This window comes from Lissotriton vulgaris, chromosome 8 (genome assembly GCF_964263255.1).
Source record: "Lissotriton vulgaris chromosome 8, aLisVul1.2, whole genome shotgun sequence".
In the NCBI taxonomy this organism is placed as follows: Eukaryota; Metazoa; Chordata; class Amphibia; order Caudata; family Salamandridae; genus Lissotriton; species Lissotriton vulgaris.
In genome coordinates this window covers 1,522,320,636-1,522,339,154 of record NC_141696.1, presented here as the reverse complement: position 1 = coordinate 1,522,339,154, position 18,519 = coordinate 1,522,320,636, and the positions used below count along the sequence as shown (strand labels likewise).

Genomic DNA, 18,519 nt, shown 5'->3' with positions numbered 1-18,519 from the left:
TCTAGCCAAGATTCCTAGAATCTTTAGAGCCAGAGCAGGAGGACGCTCCTTCTCCTATAATGTATCAAGATTATGGCACACCCTCCCTATGCACATGAGAAGCAACCCCAACTTAACCAGTTTCCGGAAGCAGCTTAAAACCTTTTTGTTTCAGTAACCAGAAACTTGTTGTTCATCTGAGGGCACTTTTGTTTCGTCACAGCGCCTGGACGCCTGAGGGCAACTGTAGCACTTTACAAATTTTATTTTCATTTCATTTCATTTCATCAGGACCCACTGGTCTGATGTTATAATTTTCCAGCTGTCTAGACAAAGAGATATCCTGCCCCCCACTGATGTCCTCGGAGAGGAAGGAGCAGTAGTAAGAACCAGGAGGCCGCTATTGCCTCTTGGAAGTGTCGCGTCCTTGACGATTCTGACGTCCTCTCTGAGATTGACAAGAGAAAGAAGCCGACTGGCCCTGGCGTTGGTTAGAATACTGCGGTTTGTATGATTGTGAGGATTGTAAAGAATATCTCTGTTGGTTGCCACCCCTATAAGAGGAGAAGCCTTTTCCTCTCGCACCTCTGAATTGGACCTTACGGAAATTTAAAGACCCCAAGGACTTCGCTGTGTCTGTGTCCTTTTTAATACTTTGAAGGGCCTCATCAACATGCTTCTCAAAAAGCATTTCTCCATCAAATGGAAGGTCCAGGATCTTGTTTTGGACTTCTTGGTGAAACCAGGTCGCCCGCAACCAGCCCTGTCATCGTAAGACAGCTGAACCAGCCAGAGCACGAAAGGCCGTAGAAGCTATGTCCATAGCACAATCTATGGCCTCTGACGATGATCTTTCTCCCTCCACAAGAACCTTTCTGGCTTCCTCTTTTGATGATTCTGGCAGCTGTTCTATAAACGGGGCCAAATCACACCACATCTGGCGATCGTACCTGCCCAAGATGGCCAGAGCATTAGCCGCTCGAACGAAGAGACTGGCCATAGAGGAGAATCTCTTGCCCACATTGTCCAAGCGCCTCCCTTCCTTGTCCGGGGGTGTAGTAAGTGGCGTGGAAGGATTCTTGGATTTGCTTTGTGCCGCTTGTGATATTACAGAATCCGGCTTAGGTTGTCCAAGTAGGCACGCTGCACTGCCTTCAGGGGCCTTATATTTCTTCTCCAGCCGGGGAAGAACAGGAATGACAGTGGTCGGATTCTGCATGACCTTGATCCCTTCTGACCATACGTGTTCTATTATAGAGATCGATCTGACTGACTTTTTGTATGGCTCTTTAAAGTCATAAAAAAAACAGTCTGACTGCACTGTTGTGATTAGAAGACCAAATCTTTTAGATGCCCTCTCCATGAGGTTATGGAAACCCCCAATGTCAGCTGGAGGAGAAGTAGCAGTGTCCTGTCCTGTGGCATCTGGATCTTGAAGGCCACTATCATCATAATCCAAGTCAGTGTCATTTATAGGATCTTCCTGAACGTCATCATCTGAAGACACAACATGCACAACTTCTCTAGATTCCTCTCTGAGTTCAGGTTCCACAGCCCGTGGGACCACCGTTGTCACAATGATTGTAGATCTCGGGGGTACAGTTGGAGAAGGAGGGCGTTCTGATTGTACTGCTGGTTGAGTCGGAAATCTATTTCTATAGTCTTGCAACATCAATTGCAAATCCGAAACCAGAGAGGCTGGCATGGCCACCATGTCCTGACCCAAGCCTCGAGGAGGTTGTTCCTGCTGAACATACTGGTGTTCGTAGTACTCCTCAGTATCTGTATCTTGACATTTCACATTCAAATCCAAGAGACTGTAGGCATCCCCATAATGGATATCGTCACCCTCTTCATCAGACTCATCATCCAGCAGCATATTAAGAGGCAAAGGTGTAACTCGCCTTGGAGAAGTCATCTCCGGTGTTATCTGCCGTTTCTGCATTTTTTGAATCGTCGTCGACGGAGTTGTCGTCGAAAGAAACGACAAAGCCATCGTCGTCGAAGGATTTGTCGACGGAATCGTAGACGCTGGAAAGGTCTTCGTCGATGGAATTTTCGTCGTAATCAACATCACAGCCGCCGTCGTCGTCGACGTAGTTCTCGTCGTCGAAGCGGCCGTCGACAGTATCTTCATTGACATGATCGTCGACGTCGAGAAGGTAGCCATCGTCGACAAACAGGAAGGCATTTTAAATGTCGACGCAGTCAATAAAGGTGTCGTCGTCGACACAGCCGTCGGCGACGGTCCCTTCGACTGAGCCATAGGAACACTCAAATCTTTATGAGAGACAGTCGTCGACGTACCTGCTGATTTCGTCGTCGACGGACGCTGTTTCTTGTCATGTTTTGTCTCTTGAGTGACTGTCGAGAGTTTCTTACCGTCCTTCTCTTTCTGGGATGTTTGTGAAGGAACAGAAACCTCCTTTCTCACCTTCTTGGCTGAGTCCTTCTCAGCATCCTGTCCCAGCCTCTCCTTTTCACCTCGGTGAAGAGATTTAATGGGACTAACCCTTCCAGACCTATCAGAGATCTTTTGGTGGGCTTTGAAAGCGGGCGCAGATGGAGTAGAGTGAGGAGACCTACCCCTCTTTTTAGATCTTCCGGAGGAAGTTACAGATGTAGAATCCTCCTCGTCTGAAGACAGTACTTCCTTCCGTGCCTTAATCTTCTCTAGCCAGGTCAACAATCGGCCCTCCTTGTCTCTCAAAGTCTTTGTTGAAAAGGTCCTACAGATTTTGCAATCTGTGGCCTTGTGGTCAAGATACAAGCAATAAATGCAGTCCTCATGCTTGTCTTCCACAAAAAGCCTATTTTTCGCACAGGTGGCTGTACTATCACTAGGTCCCTCCTATGGGGAGGACCAGGAAGGGGTATCCTTTGTCCGGTTTCGCGCCAGAGCTGGATCTGGAGTGCCCCAGCAACTGGTTTGAACCGGGGTATGCACAGGGACACCTTGTGTGCCCCAGGCATGTCTCATTCCTTTCAGCCTGTCCTACCTAATACACAAAATCCGGTCTGGGGTGGTGCTAGCACCTCCCAAGGCAGGAAACCCTTTGTCCAGGCCTCCCTCGCTGGAAGGACTCCCAGCAGCAGGAGGTCAGACTTGTGTCCATGGTGGCAGCATCCATTTTGTGATGCTGAGGCTCGAGTTAACTTTAACAGGGGTTCACAGTTACATACATGTTGTGTCCCTCTAAAAGGGTGGAATGCTACCCCCGTCACCAGAATTGGCGAGGGGGTAGTATTCCAATTCGTATGACACCTTACTCGACATGTTTTGATAATGCTATGCCAAAGTTAGCAATAACCGCGAGGATTATAATGCACTTAAGAGTATATGGCATAGCGTTATCATGGAAACAGCTAAAGGACTTGATTCCGAAAGCTGCAGACCGGCTCAGCTCATGCCAGAGCACCATCTCACATAATTCCAAGCATTCCTGGCCTGCCATAGGAGTGACTTACAGGAGTATATGTGTCCATTTTTGGGTTAGATATAGGTATACTATATCTAAAGCAAAGGGTGATTACACCATCTTGCCCCAGCTATGTTACCAGCCAGTTGTGTCTGTTTAGATGGCCAGCCAGGGGTGGGACAATACATGCTGCAGCCCCTGGTAGGCCTTGGGTGCACTTATGCCCTGGGTACCTATGGTACACTGTACAAGGACTTATAAGAGTGACCCAATACCAATTGGTAAATGCACCTAAAGTACATGGATGTCTATTTAGAGAGAGAACAGCTAGGCTGTGGGTCTGATTAGCAGGCCCACAGCCAGGGAAAGTCGTAAACCAGTGAAGCAAAAAGCAAAAATCTGGGGTGACCATGGCATTACAGACCCTACTCTCCTACATAACCCCCCCCCCCTCCCAAACTTTGGGACATTAAACTAACCTTGACCAGGTGAGTCTTCCTGTTCTAAGTGGAAATACCTGGAGAGAGCATCTGCATTGCCATGGTCAGTCCCTGGTCTGTGCTCCACTGTAAAGTTCATCCCCTGTAGGGAAATGGACCACATAAGAAGTTTGGGGTTTTCACCCTTCATTTGATTTAGCCACAAGAGGGGCTTATGGTCTGTCTGAATCTTGAAGTGAATTCCAAATAAGTATGGCCTCAACTTCTTCAGGGCCCAAACCACATCAAAGGCCTCCCTCTCAAAAGCTGACAAACGTTTCTCTCTAGGGGTCAGCCTTCTACTTATAAAAGCAATGGGCTGGTCATGACCATCATTATTCAGTTGAGATAGAACAGGTCCCACACCCAACTCAGAAGCATCTGTTTGGACAGTGTAAGTTTTGGAGTAGTCTGGACTCTTGAGAATAGGTGCAGTGCACATGGCCTGCTTCAGGTCATCGAATGCCTTTTGACAGCTAACTGTCCACTGAACTTTCTTTGGCATTTTCTTGCTTGTCAGGTCATTAAGTGGGGTCACAATGGTCCCATAATTTCTGACAAATTTCCTATAGTAACCAGACAGTCCCAAGAAAGCTCTGACCTGTGTTTGGGTGGTTGGAGGAGCCCAGTCCTTTATAGCCTGTATCTTGCTCTCCAATGGTTGAACCTGGCCTCCACCTAGAAGGTGGCCAAGGTACACAACCTGACTCTGCCCTATCTGGCACTTGGTAGCCTTGATAGTGAGGCCTGCCTTTTGCAGGGCCTCCAAAACTTTCCTCAGGTGGATCAGGTGATCCTCCCAGGTGGAGCTGAAGACAGCAATATCATCTAGATATGCTGCACAAAAGTCATCCAACCCAGGGAGAACTTGGTTCACCAACCTTTGAAAAGTGGCAGGTGCATTTTTCAAACCAAAGGGCATCACCACAAATTGGTAATGACCTCCTGGGGTAGAAAATGCTGTTTTGGCCTTGGCATCCTCAGCTAACCTGATTTGCCAATAACCAGCTGTCAGGTCAAATGTACTCAAGAATTTGGCAGAAGCCAATTTATTTATGAGTTCATCTGCCCTTGGTATTGGATGGGCATCTGTCTTAGTGACAGCATTGAGAACCCTGTAGTCTACACAAAACCTCATCTCTCTCTTACCATCCTGGGTGTGAGGTTTTGGCACTAGAACTACAGGACTAGCCCAAGGGCTCTCTGAGGGTTCAATAACTCCCAATTCCAACATCTTTTGTACTTCTTTCTTTATGCAGTCCCTGACATGGTCAGGTTGCCTGTAAATTTTACTCTTTATAGGCAGATTGTCACCAGTGTCCACCTCATGGGTGCACCAGTTTGTCTGACTGGGGGTCAGAGAGAACATTTGTCTAAAGGATTGAAGAACCTGTTTGCAATCCTTTTGCTGATGCTCAGAGAGGCTGTCAGAAAAGACCACACCATCTACTGACCCATCATCAGGGTTTTGAGTGAGCAGGTCTGGGAGAGGGTCACTCTCTTCCTCCTGTCCCTCATCTGTGGCCATGAGCAAGCCCATGTCCGCCCTGTCAACAAATGCCTTGAGCCTATTCACATGAAGTACTCTGTGAGGGCTCCTGGGAGTTCCAAGGTTTACCAGGTAGGTGACCTCTCCCTCTTGCTCAATGATGGTATGGGGTCCAGACCATTTGTCTTGGAGAGCTGCTGGGGCCACTGGCTCCAGTACCCACACCTTCTGTCCAGGCTGGTAAACAGTAAGGACAGCCTTTTGGTCATGCCAAGCTTTTTGAAGTTCTTGGCTGGCCTCAAGGTTTTTGGATGCCTTCTCCATGTACATAGTCCACTATGTCAAGCTTAGGCTTTTTGAGAGGGAACTCCCATCCTTCCTTCACAAGACATAGGGGTCCTCTTACAGGATGCCCAAATAGAAGCTCAAAAGGGCTGTAGCCAACCCCCTTCTGTTGGACCTCTCTGTAAGCAAACAGAAGGCAGGGTAAAAGGAAGTCCCATCTTCGGCTAAGCTTTTCGGGCGACCCTTTTATCATTCCCTTTAGGGTCTTTTTGAATCTCTCCACAAGCCCATTGCACTGTGGGTGATAGGGGGTGGTGAATTTGTAATTTACACCACATTGCAGTCAAGTATCCTGACATGAAGTTTGCACCTCTGTCAGAGACAAACTCCTTAGGAAACCCCACTCTGGAGAAAACTGCAAGTAGGGCCCTGGCCACAACAGGAGCTGTAGTGGTCCTAAGGGGAAGAGCTTCTGGATACCTGGTGGCATGATCCAATACCACCAGTATAAATCTGTGCCCAGAGGCTGTTGGGGGGTCCATTGGTCCAACAATGTCTATCCCCACTCTTTCAAAGGGTACCCCCACCACAGGTAGTGGTATAAGGGGGGCCTTTGTTGTGCCACTTGATTTACCACTGGCTTGACAGGTGACACATGAGCAACAAAAGTCTTTGGGTCTTCAGACATATGAGGCCAGTGAAAGTGAGGGACAAGCCTGTCCCAAGTCTTATTCTGGCCTAAGTGACCTGCACGGGGAATTTCACGGGCTAAGGTAAGAAGGAAACCTCTCAGAGACAAGGGGATGACCAGCCTCCTGGTAGCACCAGGCTTGGGGTCTCTTGCCTCAGAGTACAGGAGTCTATCATCCCAGTACACCTTGTGGGTACCTGTAGCATTCCCTGCAACCTCAGCAGCAGCCTGCTGTCTGAGGGGTTCAAGGGAGGAACAGTCTAACTGTGCCTGCCTCAAGTCTGCCCTGGAAGGTCCCCCTGTCCCAAGAAACTCAACCTGTTCAGGTTCAAGCTCTTCTAGGACAGTTCCTTCTGGGGTCTTTGGGCCAGCCTCCTGAGAGGGCTGATCCTCACCTTGAGGCAGGGGGGAAGGCACTGCCTTAACCCTACTGCTCTTCCTCTTAGGTAGTGTCTGGTCCATTGTTCCAGGATCCAGCACTTGTTCAGCTGGGCATTTCTTGGCCTGTGACCTGGTCACAGCAAGGACATGTGCTGACAAACCTAACATTTCCACATGAGTCCTATACTCCACTTCTGACCTTAAGGAGGATTCCAAATCATTGCCCAAAAGACAGTCCACTGGGAGGTCTGAACTAACTACAACCCTTTTGAGGCCAGTTACCCCTCCCCAGGAGAAGGTTACAACTGCCATACTTTGATTGGTAGTGACATTGCTAGCATTGGTCACTAGGTAGTCTGAACCTAGTATTACCTGATCAGGGTCCACAAAGTTTGGTGTCACCTTAGTGGCACTGGCACATGTGTTCCTGTAGGCCTGAGCCATTTTTCCATTGATTAAAGGTGTTTGCCTGTATTTGCCCAGAGTACTGGGACTTATAGTAGGGGTCATATCCATGTCCCCACTACAAACAAGAACAGCCTGAGTAGGTATCCTGACTAAGTCAGAACCCACCTCAGTTCCCAGGGTTAACCCAACTATAGCCTTGGGGGTGCACTACCACTACTAACTGTACTAGGGGGTGCAGGTGCCTTAGGGGCAGTAGTGGTAGGAGCTGAGCCTTTCTTGGTGCACTCACTAAACCAGTGAGTCTAACATTTACAGTACTGGCACCATGGTTTTCTTGGAACATCAGTCTTCTTATTTTGGAAATTCTGGGACCCACACTCCTTAGATTGTTGGGGCCCTGTTGAAGACCTCTGGTCATTTTGTTTGTTCTCATTACTACCCTTTTAGTCTGCTTTCTGCTGGCCACCACCCTGGTTCTGGTTCAGCTGCTTGCCCCTTGTCCTGACCCATCTGTCTGCCTTCTTTCCCAATTCTTGGGGAGAGGTCAGATCTGAGTCAATCAGGTGCTGATGCAACAACTGGTTCTGACAATTATTTAAGATTTGCTCTCTCATAATTAGATTATACAATCCTGTGTAATCAGTAACTTTACTTCCCAGTAACCAGCCTTCCAAAGCCTTAGTGGCACAATCAACAAAGTCAGTCCAATCCTGAGACTGAGTTTTCTGGGTGTCTCTGAACATCAACCTGTACTGTTCAGTTGTTAAGCCAAACCCATCAATCAGTGCATTTTTCAGGATTTGGGATTCATTAGCATCCTCAGCTCTAACAGTGAGGAGCTTATCTCTACCTTTACCTTCAAAGGAGAGCCACAAGATAGCTGCCCACTGACTCTGGGGTACCTGCTGTACTGTGCAGGCTCTCTCCAAAGCAGTCATCCATTTGTGGATGTCATCTCCTACCTTATAGGAGGGCACTATTTTACTCAAGTGTCTATTATCAAAACTCCTGTCTTTATCTCTAGGGATAATGCTGCCACCACTGGGTTCTAACCCACTCGATTTCTGCTCTCTGGCAAAGGCAAGTTTCTCCTTGGCAAGGGCAAGTTCTTCCCTTTGGATCCTCAGATTAACTTCCTTCATCTTTGCTTAATGTTCTCTTCTCTGAGGGGAAGTCTTCCCTCTCTGAGAAGAGGCCTGAGAGACATGGGAGTGAACAGATCTGTTAGAGCCTCTGGAGTGAGACCTAGCTCGTCTGTTCCGAATGTTAGGTCTGCTTGTAGATAGGACTGGGGCTCCCCCAGTGCCATCCCCATGTAGGCTTAAGTTGGCCCTTGTAAGTCTACTGATTAAAGGTTAGCCATTGTCTACCTCCTCTTCAGATGAGTTCCAATCTTCCCTACCATCTACATCTTCTGTTTCAGGGAGGTTAGATGCAGGGTCACCTTCTAAGGGGGGCATGCTTCCATCTGTAGGATCAGAGGGGCTTGGGTTAGAAGCGCTTCTAGCATCATATGTCTCTAAGAGACCGATCAGAAAGGGAAGGGTAGGGTTAGAACCCTGTTTCAGCTTCCTGGTGTACACAATTGTCTCATCTCCTGGAAGCTGAGTGCTGCATATCTGGAAACGACCTGTGGAGGGTCAGTAATCACAGGGGGAGCCACTGTGTTCTCTCCTGTGATAGACATGCTTTCTAGTGAGGTGTAAGTGGTGCACTTACCTACACTATGGGTTTTCCTACTGATCCATTGCTAAGAGTTGTAGTCAGGGTGTGCTACTCCCTTTCTACTACAACAGCTGGTTCAGTAGAACTCAGAGTATTTCTAAGCTTGTTATATGTACCTATGGTGCCTTATGTGATCTTTCAAATGATATCTCAAGATTATATTTGGTAAAAACAACAGCAAGCTCAAATCCCAACCGCTGCACACCAATGTGAGAAGTTGGCCTGATATATGATGCTCACTAGTTCTAGTGATCACCTTGTATCAGTCCAAACAACCCTTATGGTGATTGGTTGTAAGTCAACCTTATAGACCAGCTATCCTAATGGTAGCATGGACAAAGCAGTCTTAGGCTAAACTCTTTTGGCATGTGAAGCCAGCTGTTTTACCACATATAACCCCTTGAATACCAAATGAAAGGAAACCACACAGGTTGTTATAAAAATAAACAAGATATTTATTACTAACAAAACACCTCTGAACTCTTTATGAGGTCAGAGGGCTAAGCACATGACAAGACTCTTAAGAAAAATACGTTAAGTTGCACAATTTACAGTGGTACCCTAGGGGCAAGACAAACCATATACTAAGTAAATGGTATAAGGAAATCGATAAAAGGAATGGAGCTGTCCAGAGGCTGTAGGATCGCTGGGACTACACTACCCTAACCTTAGGTAAGGGGCAGGAGGCCCACGGGACGCGTGTACAGAGTGTGAACTCACACGCGCGATGCGTAACAAAGTCAATGGACAGTACAAATTACGAAAAGGTAAGTAATAGACAGTTCCGACTAGTTAGGACTAAAACGACTGGATACCTGGACACTAGGAGAGTCAATCCACCATTAAGCACTGAAATGCTCTCGTTACCTCACCCATGGGCTGCGGGTGCATAGGTGTGAAAGTGTGTCGGGTTTCTGCGTTGAAGTCAATGGAGCCTTGAAGAAAAGATGCTGCAGGCGACCAGGAGGAAGATGTCCGGAGTGATCCAAGGATGGATCAAGGAAGATGGAGACCTGAAAGCAGAGGGGACAATGTTCACAGTCGCTAGCCAGTGACTGGAGTGGAACCAGGAAGGAACAAGATGCTGTTGTCGCGATCAGGTGAAGAGTGGACGCTTGACTCTGCAGCCACGTGGACCAGGAGGTGTCTTCGATGACCAGGATGGAGGCACGAGCTGTCCCACGCAGGCTCTCGCTGTCGGCGGTGTTGGTTCCGGATTCGGCGTCAACATGCCTTGGGAAAGGCAACCCACGCAGTGAGTGGAAAAGGCGTCTGGTGCGGACCAGGAGGATCCGGGGTGCTCCTCCTTTGCAGGGAAGTAAGGGCCAGTCTGGAGCAACCAGACCAGTGGTGTAGATTTTGTGGATCGTCGTCTAGGAGGCCACTAGCCAGCCGGCAAGTGACCAGACAACGCGTTGAGTAGCAATCAAGCAAAAGGGCCCCACGCAGATCTTGTGGATGCTGGAGGGCTGATCTTCTGTGCAGGAGCTGCTCGGGGCTGGGGCTTCTCAATCCCCCAAAGCACTTTCTCGAGGATGCCTCTGAAGTCGTGCTGGAAGGGAAGTGCAGTTTCTTCAAGATGGCCGGTCCCACGTGTCTCGTCGCACCCACGGATCTCAGCTGTGCTGCAGATGTAAGTAGAGGTCGGAGAGGTCTGGAAGTCCGGATCTCGTCGGGCTCTGAAGTCTGGTTCCGGCAGGAAGGACGACAAAGTGAACCGCTAGAATGCTTGATGGTGCCTGCTGCTGTAGGGTGGTCACTCCTTGGCCACAAGGGAGATTTCTTCAGTCTTCTGTGGAGCAGAACATCGAAGTCCAGAGTTTATTCTTGTAGAGTTTCAAATCAGGATTAATCTAATTTGGAATGGGATTAGCTCCTACCTTTATTCTCCTAAAGGGGGCTGTACTATGACTAGGTCCCTCCTATGGGTGGGACCAGGAAGGGGGGTGGTTACACCCCCTATCCTTTGTCCGGTTTCGTGCCAGAGCTGGGGCTGGAGTGCCCCAGCAACTGGTTTGAACCGGGGTGTGCACAGGGACACCTTGTGTGCCCCAGGCATGTCTCATTCCTTTCAGCCTGTCCTACCTAATACACAAAATCATGTCTGGGGTGGTACTAGCACCTCCCAAGGCAGGAAACCCTTTGTCCAGGCCTCCCTCGCTGGAAGGACTCCCAGCAGCAGGAGGTCAGACTTGTGTCTGTGGTGGCAGCATCCATTTTGTGATGCTGAGGCTCGAGTTAACTTTAACCGGGGTTCACAGTTACATACATGTCGTGTCCCTCTAAAAGGGTGGAATGCTACCCCAGTCACCAGAACTGGCGAGGGGGTAGTATTCCAATTCGTATGAGACCTTACTCGACATGTTTTGATAATGCTATGCCAAAGTTAGCAATAACTGCGAGGATTATAAAGCACTTAAGAGTATATGGTATAGCGTTATCATGGAAACAGCTAAAGGACTTGGTTCCGAAAGCTGCAGACAGGCTCAGCTCATGCTAGAGCACCATCTCACATAATTCCAAGCACTCTGCCTCCAGGATTGTTAAGGCCAACCAGGAGTGACTTATAGGAGTATATGTGTCCATTTTAGGGTTAGATATAGGTATACTATATCTAAAGCAAAGGGTGATTACACCACCTTGCCCCAGCTATGTTACCAGCCAGTTGTGTCTGTTTAGATGGCCAGCCAGGGGTGGCACAATACATGCTGCAGCCCCTGGTAGGCCTTGGGTGCACTTATGCCCTGGGTACCTATGGTACACTGTACAAGGACTTATAAGAGTGACCCAATACCAATTGGTAAATGCACCTAAAGTACATGGATGTCAATTTAGAGAGAGAACAGCTAGCCTGTGGGTCTGATTAGCAGGCCCACAGCCACGGAAAGTCGTAAACCATTGAAGCAAAAAGCAAAAATCTGGGGTGACCATAGGATTGCAGACCCTACTCTCTTACAAAGCCTTCTTCTCCTTGTCAGACATTGTAGATTTTGAAGAAAAAAGTTGAAGAATAAAGTTGAATAGAAAAAAAAACTGAGCAGAGCTCAGTGGAGACTCCCTTGCACAACGTGCGGTAGAAAATCTGAGGCTCTGAGGCTCTCTCAGGAAGGGTGAGGCTATTCTGATTGGTTCTTGCAGGAATTTGGGCTCTTTTACACAAAGAGGGTGATATGCTGCAAAATGAGATGAGGCCTAGGCCTAATTTTCTCTTTTGTACCTATGGTTCTGATATTTTTTATTTACCGAGGCTCCCATTCCGACGACGGGGAATGATACAAAGCATGGGAATCTATGAAAGTTCCAATACTGGGGTAAGCAGTGTTGCCTTTGTGCATTTTGTGAAAACAGATTAGTTCAATACAAAGGTGTGCATCCTGTCGCTCTCATATTGACACAGGGATGTGTGCCAGGTAGACTCTTAACTTTTATTTGCACCAAAACATGCAAGTTGCAGTGACAGTGTGCATGTGTTTGATGAATTGGTCTATTAGGGTCGCACAATACATGCTACAGTCCTTAGATACCCTCTCTGGTCACAAGGCTCTTGGTACCACTGGTACCATTTACAACAGGCTTATATGTGAGCCAATTGTGGAAACAAAGGTAGTTTTGGGAAAGATCACAGACACTGGTAACCTGGTTATCAGGAACTCAGTGAACATTCAGTCAAAGATGCATCAGAGTCAGGCAAAAAGTGGGAGGTAACCATGCCAAAAGGAGTACTTTCCTACAAACGCAACATCATGACCAACACCAACGACACCGGCAACGTCTCACGGAGCCGGACGGAGCCACCAGATGGCGCGCAGGGGTACTGCTCCTGGAAAAAACTTACTGATCCAGTCTGAGAAATTCGAAGGTAAGAAATCTGCTGCTCGAAGTCTTTATCAAATCTGCAAAGCTACAAAACAATCGGTGTTTTCTTACCGAACACCAACAAAGAGGAGGGGGTCCCAGCATGAGTGTGTAATAGTACAAACAATTCACAAAAATAATCACAGAGACACTGAATGCATCCACATTGTTTTAATCACAATGGGAGTACGTATATTAAATATACTGAACACTTGATCAATATGTAAACGGTTGTACAGTGCCCCAGGGAGGGAGGGTGGGATTGTGATCAGGTGAGGATAGTGAAATGGGAGGGAATTAGTGACAGTAAAATCAACCAATTAACACAACTTGGTTGGCGGGTTATATGCTATATACAAAACAAAGGACCATAGGTTCAAATTATGGATCAAAGCATATCATACTTCACATAGTACAATCAATGTAAAACTCGTGGCGTGAAGTTGATGATGAAAACAGGTAGTTGTCGACGTTTCGACTCTCAAAATTACGCAGGGATTAGTTGTACCCTTGCAATGGGGTCTTCATCAGGACAAAACTTGGGGCGGGCAACCTCTGTATATAAATAGATTAGCACAGGTTCGAAGAACGTAGTAGTAGAGGGATCGCTTCGCAGTGTCCAATAAGTGAGTGTAACACTCGTTCATCTGTTTAAATCTGTGCTCTCACGGAATACGGGTCCTCCGGATAAAAGACTCCGATGTGTCCGGCGCCGAATCAATCTGGCGGATTTCCTTGCCCCAAGTTTTGTCCTGATGAAGACCCCATTGCAAGGGTACAACTAATCCCTGCGTAATTTTGAGGGTCGAAACGTCGACAACTACCTGTTTTCATCATCAACTTCACGCCACGAGTTTTACATTGATTGTACTATGTGAAGTATGATATGCTTTGATCCATAATTTGAACCTATGGTCCTTTGTTTTGTATATAGCATATAACCCGCCAACCAAGTTGTGTTAATTGGTTGATTTTACTGTCACTAATTCCCTCCCATTTCACCATCCTCACCTGATCACAATCCCACCCTCCCTCCCTGGGGCACTGTACAACCGTTTACATATTGATCAAGTGTTCAGTATATTTAATATACGTACTCCCATTGTGATTAAAACAATGTGGATGCATTCAGTGTCTCTGTGATTATTTTTGTGAATTGTTTGTACTATTACACACTCACGCTGGGACCCCCTCCTCTTAGTATTCAGTAAGCCCAGGTCCCAGTGACTATGTTTGGGTAAACCCCCCTATTTTTACACGAACACCAACAAAGGCAAAATAACCAACTTCTAGAATGCATTTTATACAGTCACTCCCATTGTAAATCACTATTGTGGCTCTTGCTGTGGTCTCCAGCTATAGGTAAGTGTTCCCTGCGGTCACACTTGCACTCAGTGCCAGGCTTCAAACATTGCCTAAGCTGGGCCTCCCTGGTGTATGTGTATGACCTACGGAAATACTCCATCCAAGTTACGTACCGAGCACCCTCTCGCCCATGCCGCCAAGCTCCATGTATGCATTATTGAAGGAGCCCTTCAACTCTTCGTCCAGAGGCTGGTCTTTGCCTAGTAAAAGGATTGTGGAACAGCGTTCTAGAATTCTTTCTGGAGCACCTTTCATCACAAGCAGGTAGCGGGATTCCTTTGAGTTGGCATTTATGTGTACAGATAGCTATAAGGAAAAGCACAAGGGACAGCATTAATTACATAAATGAAATAAAGTGTACATCTCTACATTCCTGCATAAGACTGGCCCTAGTGAACACAAAATCTCTGTTTGAGCGCTGGGTACAGTGCACAAACAGCCATTCTTTACACTCTGATGTTGTAGGGAGACATCTAAATGAGGTGCAAGCCACTGCTGTGGTGAGAACACGTCCACATGCTACCAGTCACTCCTGTTGTAAGAAGACATGTAAATAAGCTCCTGGGTTAACTCCTGTGACACAGAGACAAACACTGCTATGGCACTAAGCTAAATAAACAAGAAACCAGTCACTGGTGTTGAACACAGAAAAGTAAGCAAATGTACCTGTTACTGTTACTGTAAGGAATAATCAAACAAGCTACGAGCCACTGGTGTGGTTAAGAAGACTTGTATAAAAGCAACCAGTCTCACTAGTATAAGGAGACATGTAAGCAAGCTTCCAGGCACTGTCCTGGTAAAGGGGCACGTAAACTAAGCTATCAGACGCCCTGTGGTAAGGAGACATATAAATAAGATACTATGCACTGCAGTGGTACAGAGACACATAGGCAAGCTACCATGCACTGCTATCACACAGAAACATGCAAACAAGCTACTGGACACTACCATTGTAAGGGGACATGTAACCAGCCTATCAGAGACAGCTGTGGCAAGGAGACATGTAAACAAGCTACTGTACAGTGCTGTGATATGGAGACTCAAATAAGCTACCATGCTTTGCTGTCATACAGAAACATGCAAACAAGCTACCAGACACTGCCAAGGTAAGGGGACATGTAAGCAACCTATAAGTGACTGCTGTGGTAAGGAGACACGTAAACAAGCTACTGTGCAGTGCTGTGGTCCAGAGACGCCTAAACAAGCTATTATGCAGTGCTGTGATATGGAGATATGTAAACAAGCTACCAGACACTGCCACGGTAAGGGGACATGTAAGCAACCTATAAGAGACAGCTGTGGTAAGGAGACACATAAACAAACTACAGTGCAGTGTTGTGGTACAGAGACACATAAGCAAATTCCCGTACACTGCTGTTATACAGAGACATGTAAACAAGCTAACATGCACTGCTGTGATATGGAGATATGTAAACAAGCTACAGTGCAGTGCTGTGGTACAGAGACACATAAACAAGCTACTATGCAGTGCTATAGAGATATGTAAACAAGCTACCATACACTGCTGTTATACAGAGACATGTAAACAAGATACCATGCACTGCTGTGATATAGAGATATGTAAACAAGCTACCATGCAGTGCTGTGATATCAAGATATGTTAACAAGCTACCATGCACTGCTGTGCTATGAAGATCTGTAAATATGCTACAATGCACTGTTGAGGTTCAGAGCCATGTAATTACGCTACCATGCATTGCTGTGATACAGAAGCATTTAAACAAGCTGCCATGCACTGCTGTGATATGGAGATATGTAAACAAGCTACCATGCACTGCTGTCGTATGGAGACAAACAAGTTACTTACCTTCGGTAATGCTTTTTCTGGTAGATACAGTATCTGCCTGTGGATTCCTCACCTTGTTAACCCCTTAAGTGCTGCTGACGGCCAATGGTCGTCAGCAGCGCTACCTTCCCAGTGCTGCGCACGACCATTGAACGTCCATTCAGCACTAGTTCTAATGGACAGCGCAGCACTGGGGAGGAATGTGTAATAGCAGCTATGAGGTTAATACCCCCCTTGCGTCAGCAACATTTGGAAATTCTTTTTGTAGCTTCAAGACGAAGTGGACGTGGACGACGTCATAGAGGCACGGCATCGCACGCGACACTGCTGACGTCACCGACACCATAATAGGCCCACGCCGGCGTGATGACATCAGTTCCGCCCTCTTTTCCATGACTTCGAGGCACATGGACGGACTAATGACAGTAGATATATACACAGTATACACAGTACATAAATGTCAAGATAACACACACAGTGTGAAGCAAATGAAGGAAAGCAATTGAAACAAAACATTTCCTTGACATTAAAATACAAATACATTACAATAAAGTAACCTAGGTATAGAAGAGTAGACAACGGGGAGGCAGGTGGGTCAGTGAGGAATCCACAGAGAGATACTGTATCTAACAGAAAAAGCGTTACCGAAGGGAAGTAACTTGTTCTTCTGATAGATACATCTGCCAGTGGATTCCTTCCCTTGTGAATAGATTCCCTCAACAGTCCCCACTCCCGGAGGAGGGTGTCCACTCTTCTATACCAGAAAATCCTGAAGGACAGAGCGCGCAAATTGCCCATCCCTCCTCACCTCACTATCTAAGCAGTAATGCTTTGCAAAAGTGTGTATGGAGGCCCATGTCGCCGCTCTACAAATGTCCTCAACAGGTACACCTCTAGACAAAGCAGACGTAGATGACTTTGCTCTAGAATGAGCTCATATACCCTTCGGAGGGTCCTTACTCGCCAAGGCGTAGTAGATCTTAACACCTTGGCTGCTAGGGATATTTTTCTCCTGTGCTGCATTCCCAGATTTATCATTGTTCATGACGAGCTCAGCTCGTCATCAGCACAGCTCCACTGTGCCTCATGACGAGCTCAGCATCGAAGGGGTTAATGCAGAGGATAATCCATCTCGAGAGTGTGCGCTTGTGCACCTCCTTCCCCTTTTTGCAGCCAGCAAATCCAACAAACAGCTGGTCATCCAACCTGAACTCTCTTGTCCTGTCCAGGTAAAAGCTCACCGCCCTCTTAGGGTCCAAGCGGTGAAGTCTCTCCTCCTCCATGGAAGGGTGAGGGGGAGGATAGAAGGAAGGTAGGGTAATAGACTGTCCTAGATGGAAGGGAGTTACCACCTTAGGCAGAAAAGCAGCCCTGGTCCTGAGAACTATTCGTTCAGCATGAATGGTCAAGAATGGGGGCTTTGAACTATGAGCTTGAAGCTCACTTACCCTCCTTGCCGAGGTAATTGCAACCAGGAAGACCGTCTTAAAAGACAAAAGTCTCATGGGACACTTGTGTAAGGGTTCAAAGGGTGAACCCATCAAGTAGGTTAAGACAAGATTTTAGTGCTATTGAGGCACAATAAAGGGAGTAGGAGGGAATTAATTAGTGAGGACCTTAAGAAATCTTAGAACCACAGGAGATTTGAACAATGATGGCTGATCCGGCAAGCAGAGAAATGCCGACAAATCCGAAAGATAACCCTTAACTGTGGCAACAGCAAACCCTTGCTGAGCCAAAGAAAGAGCAAACTGCAGAATATCAGACAAACGAGCCTTCAAAGGGTCAACGGATTTCTCCCCACACCAAATCACAAATTTAGACCATCTGTAAGAATATATTGACTTAGTGGAGTCATGCCTGGCCGAAAGAATGACATCCACCACATTGTGTGGGAGAGAAAAGGAATTCAGTTTGCCCTGTTCAATCTCCAGGCATGAAGGTGTAAGGTCTGGAGGTGGGGGTGTAGAATCTGCCCCTCCATCTGGGAGAGGAGATCTGCCCTGTGAGGGAGACGGAGTGGCGGGCACGAGGAGAGGTGGAGAAGATCTGTATACCAACACCCTTCTTGGCCAATCCGGGGCGATCAATATGACTTGGGCCCGGTCTTGGCGAACCTTCCTCAGAACACGAGGAATCAAGGGTATGGGAGGAAACGCGTAAAGGAGTCTTGAGTCCCAACTCAACTGAAACGCGTCCCCCAAAGCTCCCTGCATCGGATACTGGAGACTGCAGAAAGACGGGCAGTGAGCATTCTCGCGAGTGGCAAACAGGTCCACCTGAGGAGTTCCCCACGTCCGAAAGACGTAACGAACTACCTCCGGATGGAGCCTCCACTCGTGGTCGGATGAAAACTGCTGACTGAGACTTTCTGCACGAACGTTCAGAACTCCGGCCAGATGATTTGCCATCAGACAAATCTGATGGTCCTTGTAGGAAGGTGGATATCTGACTATGGTTACCCCCAACTTTTTGCCTGGTGTTTTGCTGGTTTTTCGACTTAGCTGACCTGGGACCCTGCTATTCAGGGCCCCAGGCCCACTGCTCTCTCTGTAAAATGGATTCCATGTACCTTAGGTACATATCTAATTGGATACTGAGTCACCTTATCAGTCCCTGTACAGTGTACCTTAGGT

At 47.3% G+C, this 18,519-nt stretch overlaps 1 protein-coding gene across 1 annotated transcript in view; it reads right to left on the bottom strand.

The window, feature by feature from the left end:
- Positions 1–18,519, bottom strand: part of LOC147699077 (sodium/potassium-transporting ATPase subunit alpha-1-like) — a 3,282,495-nt gene that overhangs the window by 721,987 nt on the left and 2,541,989 nt on the right. Inside the window, exon 18 of the mRNA XM_086936300.1 lies at positions 14,190–14,382. Coding sequence (XP_086792426.1) covers positions 14,190–14,382 — 193 coding nt within the window. The remainder of the gene's footprint in view (positions 1–14,189; positions 14,383–18,519) is intronic.